This window comes from Xenia sp. Carnegie-2017, unplaced genomic scaffold (assembly GCF_021976095.1).
Source record: "Xenia sp. Carnegie-2017 unplaced genomic scaffold, XeniaSp_v1 HiC_scaffold_13, whole genome shotgun sequence".
In the NCBI taxonomy this organism is placed as follows: domain Eukaryota; kingdom Metazoa; phylum Cnidaria; class Anthozoa; order Malacalcyonacea; family Xeniidae; genus Xenia; species Xenia sp. Carnegie-2017.
Window position 1 is genome coordinate 55,363 of NW_025813436.1, and position 10,775 is coordinate 66,137.

General features: G+C 34.1%; 3 protein-coding genes across 7 annotated transcripts; all 3 read right to left on the reverse strand.

Annotated features, from left to right (window-relative positions):
* Positions 1 to 3,070: 3,070 nt before the first annotated feature.
* On the reverse strand, positions 3,071 to 4,279 carry LOC124454243 (serine/threonine-protein kinase/endoribonuclease IRE1-like). Its single transcript, XM_047005060.1, has 3 exons — positions 4,260 to 4,279; positions 3,937 to 4,168; positions 3,071 to 3,865 (listed from the first exon to the last, which is right to left on the reverse strand). Exons 1-3 carry the CDS (start codon positions 4,277 to 4,279, stop codon positions 3,578 to 3,580), a joined length of 540 nt encoding a protein of 179 aa, XP_046861016.1. The 3' UTR covers positions 3,071 to 3,577.
* Positions 4,133 to 7,183, reverse strand: LOC124454024 (tyrosine-protein kinase Src64B-like). Of its 3 annotated transcripts, none has more exons than XM_047004836.1 (6): positions 6,933 to 7,183; positions 6,696 to 6,798; positions 6,469 to 6,535; positions 5,726 to 5,960; positions 5,221 to 5,269; positions 4,133 to 4,645 (listed from the first exon to the last, which is right to left on the reverse strand). In XM_047004836.1, the coding sequence occupies exons 2-6, from the start codon at positions 6,775 to 6,777 to the stop codon at positions 4,338 to 4,340; spliced, it is 741 nt and encodes a 246-aa protein (XP_046860792.1). In that variant the 5' UTR covers positions 6,778 to 6,798; positions 6,933 to 7,183; the 3' UTR covers positions 4,133 to 4,337. The 3 variants fall into 3 exon arrangements, with proteins under 3 accessions (XP_046860792.1, XP_046860798.1, XP_046860803.1); XM_047004842.1 differs by having other exon boundaries at positions 4,605 to 4,645; positions 5,764 to 5,960; XM_047004847.1 differs by having other exon boundaries at positions 4,613 to 4,645; positions 5,800 to 5,960.
* A 1,764-nt stretch (positions 7,184 to 8,947) lies between these two features.
* On the reverse strand, positions 8,948 to 9,585 carry LOC124457523. Of its 3 annotated transcripts, none has more exons than XR_006952646.1 (2): positions 9,316 to 9,585; positions 8,948 to 9,100 (listed from the first exon to the last, which is right to left on the reverse strand). XR_006952646.1 is itself a non-coding variant. In XM_047007757.1 (2 exons), exons 1-2 carry the CDS (start codon positions 9,547 to 9,549, stop codon positions 8,966 to 8,968), a joined length of 411 nt encoding a protein of 136 aa, XP_046863713.1. In that variant the 5' UTR covers positions 9,550 to 9,585; the 3' UTR covers positions 8,948 to 8,965. The 3 variants fall into 3 exon arrangements, 1 of the variants encoding a protein (XP_046863713.1); XR_006952650.1 differs by lacking the exon at positions 9,316 to 9,585 and adding an exon at positions 9,170 to 9,199; XM_047007757.1 differs by having other exon boundaries at positions 8,948 to 9,142.
* Positions 9,586 to 10,775: the final 1,190 nt, after the last annotated feature.

Below are 10,775 nucleotides of genomic sequence, written 5' to 3' on the forward strand. Positions count from 1 at the left end.
AAAAACCATTTAAGTAAACTTACCCTAGTAAATGTTGTCAAAATTCAAGTTTTATGACTAAATCACAGAACTTGCACATTCAAATTGACGACGAGAAGATCAACACAACGCTAATTCTATCCAGAGCCCTCTATATGTAAAAGTTGGGACCGCAGAGTTGGTGAATTATGAGTTCTGTGGTTGGTAGGGACACGTGTTGTTCTTTACATTCTGCATGATGATTGGGTAAATACGGTCACGTGGGTCTCTCGCCGCTATTTTTGTTCCGAGATCTCAATAGAAAACTATAGTTTACAAAGAGTTAAATTACAAAAAGTTCGGTTTATGTTGTGCGTTTATTTTGCCAATCGAAGCAACGAAGGATATGAAACGTACGCTCTGGTGGCAAACACAGTAGCGAAGTGGCTCTGTGCAATTAAGAGGAAAGATTTCAATCCCACTTACTCTACCAGATTGCATTCCAGTCGAGTATGTCAAAGTATTTTTCATGGAATTTTGATTTTTTTTATATATTTATGTTAAATATTGGTGTATCTATGCGTACAATCTACGTAGAATGCATATAGACCTTTCAGCTTTTCAGTAATGCCATATGTATTTTGTTCTGTTGCTACATTTTGAAAATAAAATTGAATTTTGTTGAATGCAATGATTGATTACTTTTTTCAATTTTATTTGTACTAAATAAGTTATTACATGCATGTAAAGAATACAAGGTCATCCAAAAGGGACACTATATATATTCTCTATGTTAACTCTTTACTGCAGTTTGCACACATAGAATTTCATATTGAAGTACAGTAAGAAAATTTCTATTGCGTCAGATGAAAGCAGGTGTTAGCTTACTTCTTCATTAAAAACTTTTTTAGTGATATTAAGATCAAGCATATCAATATCATAAAACAGGCATGTGAACAATCTGAAAGATAAGAATGTCACAAGGGATGTGTGAAGTGGTACACAGGCAGTTTTATGGGAGTATGGTGTATCTTCCAAACTTGTTTCCAATGAAGTGCCAGGCGTGAAACGGATTCTCAATATAAATATTAGAGCCCAACAAATAATTTTAAACAAAGTCATAAACAATTTGGTTTTATGAAATTTATTAAGAGTGACGTTTTGTCTTTACTCAAGACATCTTCAGACTAATTAGGAAGTTAACAAGAATATAGATATATATAGAGCTTTTTACATAGTTTGAGGTATCAAATTACTGTGAATGTGTAGGTGTGATGTGATGTAAGTGCTATGTAAGTGTGATGTTTTGTTAGGGTGAGGAGTTGAGAATAGAAAAGCTTAAGAGGGATAAGAGCTGCCTTGGGTGTTAAGTGAAGGTTTTGTATGGGTTAGTATAGCATTTTCTCTCCTTTGACTGGAAAACACTATACTAACCCATTAATGTCAAGTATTCTTTCTCATAGTAACTCCTCCAACCACCCTGCTTTGCCGGACGATTTTAAAATCATCTCATCCTGCTCGGACACATTCAACCTCATGATCCACCAAAGCCTCCTCATCTCCAAACTAAAACCTTTACTTAACACCCAAGGCAGCTCCATCCCTCTTAGGCTTTTCTAGTCTCTACACCTCACCCTAACAATACATCACACTTACATCACATAACACATTCACAGTAATCTGATACCTCAAACTATGTAGATAGCTCTGTAGATATCTATGTTCTTGTTAACTTCCTAATTTGTCTGAAGATGTCTTGAGTAAAGACGAAACGTCACTCTTAATAAATTTCATAAAACAAATTGTTTATGACTATGTTTAAAATTATTTGTTAGGCTCCAATATTTATCTTGCAAACTTTTAAAAAAATGTAAACTGTTGTTGTTATCCAATTCATGCCCAATCTTGTGGTTAAAGTTTAATTCATGCCGGATGTTCCACTCTTGTTAAAGAATTGTTAACTCAAGAAAAGTTAGTTGCCCCACAGATTATGTGGTTTGTGATGACAACCTACCCAGGGATCTTTGTTACAATGTGCAATGTACAAAGAGCAGGTAGATAATGATGCAATTCACGATCTGAAAGTAAAACAACACTTGGACTGTAAAGTAATAGAAATCCATAGTGGATTTTAACAAATCATAAGAAAGTTTAGTTTAGCCAAGAATCTATTTTCATGAAAAACATGAGCAACAATCTAATGTGTTAGTCAAGAGAAAATCACAAGTGAAGAAACATCAGCAACAGCTTTGTTTTGTAACTAAACTAGTTTTTGGTATAACTTGAGGTCTACATCTACTGGTTTCATTCAACTGTTGAGTCATTACGTTCACAAAGTAAAAATAATGCTGCCAAGTCAACCAAAATTCGCCAAGTGCACATAGGGGTCCGGGTTCCGTATGACTTGCCATAAGACATAAGTTGAGTAAATGGTACACGTACATGTTTACGTCTTGTACGTGTTTTAGTGCGCTTTAAAACACGTACAAGACATAAACATGACGATAACTGGGTGAGGAATATTTCTTCCCGCTCATTAGACGAAACTAAAACACGACAACTATCTTACGGACTAAAACAGTGTCGAGGCTGTCCTAGCGTATCAAAGAGACTTGTCAGAGACAACCAAAGACGAGATCAGAAGCAGGGTAGCCTCCGCTTTACAATCGTCCTCTATACGTGACAACAACTTGACAAAGGACGAGCAACAAGCACTCAAACGACAAAACACAACAACATCGTCATTTTACCAGCAGACAAAGCACGCGTGACTGTGGTCATGGACAGGAATAATTACTTCGACAAAATGGACACTCTTGTTAACGACAGACAAACGTACGAATAACTCAAACGAGACCCAACACCATCACTAGTACGCAAACTTAACAGCAAGATCTTCTCTATGATAAAATCTAACATATATCAGAACGTATTTACTATCGACTTAGATGTTCGGTACCACGACCACCCAGATTACACGGACAGCCAAAACTTCACAAAGCACAAATACCCATGCGACCAATTGTATCATTCTGTGGTTCGCCTACTTACAAACTTCCAAAGTACTTGACTGACATACTGCAACCACTTACAAACAAATCAAAACACAAGCTACAACCCACTGAAACTTTCATTAAAAAACTGAGCACTATACAAATACCGAACAACTATATACAACGTATGGAACTGGGAAATAAAAAAGTTTTTAATGTACATTCATACAAATACTTATCATTGCCTTTCCTTCAAACAGGTTCTTTTCTCTTTAAACTGTTTATTCACGTGGTTCGCTTTCATTAAAGAAGTTCTTGAGTTCTGTATTGTTTTTAAATTCTCCATTTGACCTCACAGCAGCATGCACCCAAACAGGGAGATTGGGGAATTTCTTGATAAAAAATGCCTTGTGATCACCAATCTTATAAAATGTTTGTGGTCTTGGCCGTGGTCGATCATACCAATGTTGGCCTATATTTCGAATAAGTCTCAAGCATTCTGTCAATGAAGGACCATAATTATATATTTTTCCATTTACCTCGTCTGTTCTTAAATAATCATATACATCAATGTCCATGAAACTTTTCCAATTTGAATACTTGCCATTTAATTGTTTGACTACACTTTACTCGGTCTCGCTCGTCTTTATTGGCTGTTGGTTTCCAACTTTACATAAAAAGTCAAACTTCTCGTCATCCGACATAAGAAATGGGTGTTTCAACGATTCGTTAGCAGATGGTCTCTCTTCAGATCGTAGATTTAACATCCAGAACAAAAGGTCTTTCAATGCTTCATCCTTGATTTGATCTAAGCCAGCAGGGTTTCCATTCAACATATTGTCCAGTATATGCCGTTTAGTTCGAAAACGATGTTTACCTTTCGTGGCAACATAATAAGCCACCATTCCAGCATTCTAAAATTATAAACAATGTAAAAATGCAAAAAAGTAAATTTATTTGTAAACAGTCATATTCCTATACCAACCATTACATCAGACTCTTTCTTGTAACGTCCTTTATCAACTGAATCTTCATCTTCACAATATGATTCAGGTGCAATCCAATACTCAGTTCCCCTGTTAGCCCTGCTTTCATATGTCCTCAAACCATTCTTTAATAGTCGACTAATCCCAAAATCAGCTATTAGAAACTTACCTTGTGAATCTCGGAAAATATTGGAAGGCTTCAAATCTCGATGAAGAATAGGATTTGGGCCGCTGTGAAGATCAGCTAATCCTTTTAAAATTTGTGTAAGAATTTCTGGAAGAGCTTTTTCAAGATCAGGCAAAGTAGAAAGCTTCACAAAACTCTCCAATGATTCTTCGCATAAGTCTAATATTAAATAGACATATTCCGTTCCAGTATCCTCATCTAAGTAGGAATAATTCACAACATATTTTGACTCTTTGCGTTGAATTCATTCAAAATTTTCTTTTCTTGTTGCGCACTCTTGATACAGTTATCTCTAAGTATTCGTTTTACTGCTTTGCAGTAACCATCCTTTCTCAGTCCCAAAAAAACACGGGTTTCGTTGCTTCCTTTGCCAATGCAAAACTCGTCGGAAAAAATCACACGTACATCACCAACCAGTTTAACCTCGGTATTCCGATTGCGTCCATATTGAATCAACTTTAATATTAAATTTCTATGTTTTGTAGATTTATCGATGCATTTCCACTCACGAAACTGCAATTCTTAAAATGACATAAAAGTATTACATTTAGAGGTGAGTGAAACGAAAGTAATCTGAAGCATAAGTGTTACTCACTTTAACCAATGCAAAACATACATGCAGTGCACTTTTTGGGAAAAATATGGGCATCACATCAACAATTAAACATAACAGTTATTACTCAGATATGCAATCAAATGATTCAAATATAATGACATTGGGTGATATAAAAAATTAAATCACAAAAAGACGTTTTCGTTGTAACTTTTCTGTTGTGCATAACGTATTGCTTTTCAATATATTTTGAGAGCATTTTTCTTGTGTCTAAGGTTATTTATTTTGTGGGAGAAGATATAACAAAATAGCTATCTTTTAAAAACAAATTTTTTTCTGTAATTTTTACTACAAAACTTTCACTGTTAGCTAATAATAAAGATTGCTAATAATAAAGATTGTAACTAGTGCGTAAGACAATCGCAGAACAACATTTTAAACTAAATTCACCACAATTTTCCATCTTTTCACAAGCCATGCACTTAGAAAAGTTTCTTATTTTACAACAAAATATAGACACTATTATTCAAACATAAACTTTACCTTCCGTTGGGACTGGACAATATTTCGTTAGTACAGTCGGAAAACCGATCTAGAGAAAACGAAATTTGATATACTTCTATAGTGAATAAAATTTCACTCGTAATCCAACAGTTTAAAGGCATAGAGCCAATTTAAAGTAGAGTAGAAAGCTCAGGCTTACAATGTGCTAAAAAAGGAACCCACAACGATTAATGAAAAAGATTCATTTTGCCTTTTTGATTATTTTCAAATGACAATTTGAAACGTAAACAAAGTGTAAACTTAATTGCAACATAACAAGTATCTCTCATTTCCAGTCAAATGTTACAACTCTTCAATTTGCACTATCTCAAGTTAACCTTAACCATGTCATTAATCTCCATTAATCAACTTTGTCCTGCGACAAATAGGCTAAGTGCATGCAAAAAAACGTGTTTGTCTCTACAAAAACATGTCTTGCCACGAACACAAACGTGTCATGCCATATCAATGAAATACACCGTTCTTCCATGCAAACAAAACGAACCTGTTCAGTCTTATAAAACTCCACAAGTTTTACGATACTGTCAAACATGGGCCCATTCTTTAGGCAGTACTTGCCATTGTCGACTAATATTTCGTAATTCTTTATTTCATTGCCGTGAATGAGTGATAGGATATAACTGTCAAAATGTTTGGGACTTTGGCGTATCATATAAACACCAGATGGATTGCTGTTTTCTGTTTTTACCGCCTTTAAGAGATTATCAACCATCTTTTGCCTGTAAAAAATATTTTCGTAAATGGTAGAGCAATGCAAAAAAATAATGATGATAAGTGAGGCAAATGCTTGATATTACCACAATTCAGAAAAAATTGAGATGACAAGGAATGTTGACGAGTGATACTGTGGTGGAGAATATAACACGGACTTACTATGCAAAATCAATGCTTAAGAAAAATGTCTACCATACCAGGCATTGGCTAAGCCAGAATAGATAATGGGGGGGGGTATATACATATATATGTTAAAATCCACAGAAACAATCGATTTGAAAGTAACTTAATACGGCCAAACACGAATATATGAATATTGCCCCCCCCCCCAATTATCGAGCTTTCTACGCCTCTGTACCGCACTTCAATTTCACGATTTTTCATCGCCACAAATCAATCATAGATAACGTACTTATAATAGAAATGGAAATCTATTTCACGTATATTATTTCGAAAATAGGAATGTATTCACGCACATTTTAACAAAGCAGTTTTTTGTTAACTAGTACTTACTCAATCGGTCCATGGATCCCAAATTGCTGATGGAGTTCTCCATATGATTTATTATGACCAGATCCACCTAAGACAAAAAATCCAATCGATTAAACTTGAACCAAACAAAATCGCTCGCCATATTTTAAAGAAAATTTACAAAACTGATTATTGTCTAAAGACCACTGCTCATTGATGCAAATGTACGTTATTGATTGTCACGGGCTCTAAACAATGTAATTACGTACATTTCATTAAGGTTTTGTATGGGTTCACAAGCAAACGATAAAAGCCATCAATCAATGTCATAAGACTTTTCGCTTTTATCATAGAATCCTCGAAGAAAACGACCTACAATCAAATAAAAACTCACAAGAGTTATGTCACATTCAAGATCAAACATCGCTATGAGTAGTTGCTACACCATTAACCACGAAAAGAGTAAGGGTAATACATTATTATTGAAGCAACAGTAATAGCTTTACCTCGGGAGACAAGTTCTTTCTAATTATGCGGATGCTGACTTCTCCAGACTGGGATTGATTTATGTCGAGGCTTACAATATCTTTATGATCGCAGATGATCTCTTCAACTTTACTGGATTCATAATTACTGCCGTACTAAACAATGACAAAAATCAAATACACGCTCGAATTTCAGAGCATTTGTGCATTACCCCTTTGACTGGTAAACCTTCTAAACATCCCTGTCATTCTTCCATACTATCACACCTTAAATCCACACACCGCCACCTTCGAATATTTTAAAATACTTTCTTCATGCTCAGACTCACAAAAACTTCTTATTCACGAAAGCCTCTTAATCAACAAAATGAAACCATCTCTTAACGTCCAAGGAAACTCCATTGTCCTTCAGTTGCTTTAATCTAATTTCGCTCGTCCTCATGTCTGTATACTTTATGATGATTGTTTGTGTTTTTTTTTTGTTTCTTTCGTGTTTCTATTTATCCCACGTCATACCATCTTATTCAATATTTACCAACACGTTTTCATCCCACTTTGTAATTTAATATTATGTAAATAGCTATTATATATATATATCCCTCTATACTTGTAATTCAATATTGTCTGATGATGTCTTGAGAGTCATGACGAAACGTTACACTTTTAAATAAATATTTCTTTTTATGCATTAAATGGCTCTTTTAAAAGCACTTTGCTGGGCTTTGATATTTATATTTAAAGTTCGCTTTCCGCCGGGTATATCCCTTGTCACAATTATGCAGTATGTTTTCAAAAATACAATTGCGGTAATTCATTGCTTACACTGTTTCATGGTGGATTCCTGCGATAGTGGCCTGACTCTGGAGACAGAACTGCTAACTAATTAACTTATTTTGTAACTACAGATAACCTTTCTTTTAATTCTGCTCAAAGAGAGTATAATTCAACTGGATAAATACTATAGCTACTTTATGTGTTTCTCCTTGGAATAGCTACTAAGGGATTTTACGTAAAATTATAAACAGAACTTATTAGTTTTTGCCAATAAACAATGATGTTCGTAATAATGTTTTACGTATGTTTTAATGTTTTTTAAAGCTAAAAATTAATGATTGCAAAAAGGGTTTGTGGCTGCACCAATTTACCTAATATGTGACGGGCATTTTTCGTTTTCGTCACGCTGAAAAAAATTAAAACTGCATATAATACAGATCTACAGTAATGGTGATCAATTAACTTCCGTGCCTTGTATGACGTAAAAATGCGCTTTCGTACTCAGGCTCTTTTCTCCCGGCCATGATTAAAAAATCCCAACATTTTGCATGTTTTGAACCAAACAGTACAAAAAGTTATCTATCGATCAACTATATTATTTGAAATGTTTTTTGACAGACCACCTTTAGTGAAAAAATGGTAAATATACACATTACAGAATATCCTACATTCAGTGTATTGGCACGTACCTCATCTTTCTGGTAAGTACGCCTTTTTTAACGCCATTTGGTGATATCAGAATCTCACATTCTACAGGCAAGACTTTATCTTCCGAAGGAGCTTGGTAATAAAACTGAAACAAACAATAATTATAGTCATATTCAAAATAGTTTTAAGAGCAGGAAGTAGTATTAGTAAGATGATACCATTTTCACAAGAATATTCATAACACCAAAATCAGGAACACGCCCAAGGACATACAAAAACGAGATTTTCGCGTTGTCTGCATTTGCTTGTTCAGTTTTGAACTGTGGGAGTTGTTTCTTTATATGAGATCGTATTTCTTTTGGCTTGTAGTCTTTACTCACAAACAAATGAGCAATACCATGGCATTTTTTACAAATATATACTTAATAGATAAAAGTATTTCTTTACAGCTCAACCCCATTCACGTCTGAATGAGTTTATACACCAGCATTGCTAGCCCTGATGGCCATTCAAAAAACAACAAAACAAACAATTCATAATGTATGAGTACATTTCAAAAGTGGATCCAATATCTAAATAAAGCTATCAACAACCTCAACTAGTTAAATGAAAATAAAATAACCATGTACCACTTACGGTTTGTCAAGAACTTCTTTGGCAGTTATGTTTTTTTCGTGAGCTTGGATTATTGACTCAAGAACTAGCAAAGTGAGATGATCTTTCCAGGACAAGTTGTCCACTCTTTGCTTGATGTAATCCCATCGACACTGTAGGTTAGTGATCATCATTATGCATTTTTCATTAAACAACTTAACAAAGAACATAAAGTCACTTACAATTTGATGATATATGCTAATAAGAAAGGTTACCAAAATCAATAACACTTACAAGTTGAGGTAAGCCAGCAAATGACCTCAAACCAGCAAAAGGCAAGCAAAAAGTGTTACTTTTGAAAATACATACACAAAATTACAGTTGTTACCTGCATGACAAAGTATTCAAATGTAGCAACATTCACAGCTTTTAAATAGGAACCAGCAACAGCTCTAAATGCAAGCCGAAAGAAAGAGACCTGATTAGAAATGTCTTCCGATATTACATGTTTGGGATGATAATAATGATCTTTTTGTCTGTCACATTTTTCTGTTATCTGGCATTCGATGTCAAGGCAGTGTTCACAGTCTGTTGTCATAAGTGTGAAGAAATGTAAAGCCATAGGAGCAATGTCCAATTTCTTGCAAATTTCAATGCATACATCCTGTTTTCAAAAAATATGCAAGTTATTCATGCGATAAAACAAAAAATTGAGGCATTTGTTAAAAAATTTTTTAATTGGAAAGAAACCTAGTTGATTTCTGAAAGTCTCGATTGCAATCAGATATTGAATTATTTTATAATTTTTACACCCTCCAGTCTAATGTCTTCCTCAGAAGTGATCTGTGGAACTTGAGTTTTAAGTCTTTATATACTTCATTCAAATGTCTTCATCCGGAAAGATCTAAGGTTTATTTACTCCAGTCTAGTGTCTTCATCATCAGGATTTATATAATGTTAAAACTTTATTCCTTATTTAGGTACTGCAGTCTAGTGTCTTGATCAGGAGTAAATGCGAGTTATAGACTCAATATTTTTTATGAAACTTTATATTCAAGTTTCTTTTTTCTTCGGAAAAACAGGTCTTTAATTCCAATGAAACGACAGAAAAGACAAACACTGTCTGACACCGTTTGAAAATTTACCTTCCGATGTAAGAAAAAATTTTGCTTAAATATTTTCTCGACATATTTTCTTATTGTCTTGTCTTTTTAGCAGACAGTGTAATTTTCAGGTGGCTTTTCCGCGTTACAAGTTGTAAAATACAATGAACTCACTGTAGTAAAGTTTCAGCTGTGAAAACTAACCTTTTGCGAAGATTTGGCCTCGTGTGTTGTTTGTAGTGATGTTGTTTATATGTTTATGCTTTTGCAATTTGTTTTCAAATTTATATTGGCCGTGTACGTACAAACCGCGTAAATATTCGACTTTGAAGGACTGGAACAGACGTACAAACCGCGCAAGAGACTAGGACTTCGCCTTCAATTTTATATCTATAAAATGTATTGTCGTTATCATTCCATATATATATATATATATATATATATATATATATATATATATATATATATATATCATATAGGAAGTTTTGTTTATTTGAATCTCCGTAAGTACAGTGCTCGATGCTTAAAAGCAGAGCGTAAATATTGATGAGAAGAAGAAAATACACAAAAACTACAATTTCATCCCGACAAGCCTGTTTCGTGATTTCTCACTCTTCAGGGGATAATATTAAATGAATACAAAGCATGTGCTAGATATATATACAAGAGGAAGTTAGGTTAAAAATTGAGATAGAATTACATAATATATTGAGTGTACGATTACAAATTACATAGAAGTGCTTTG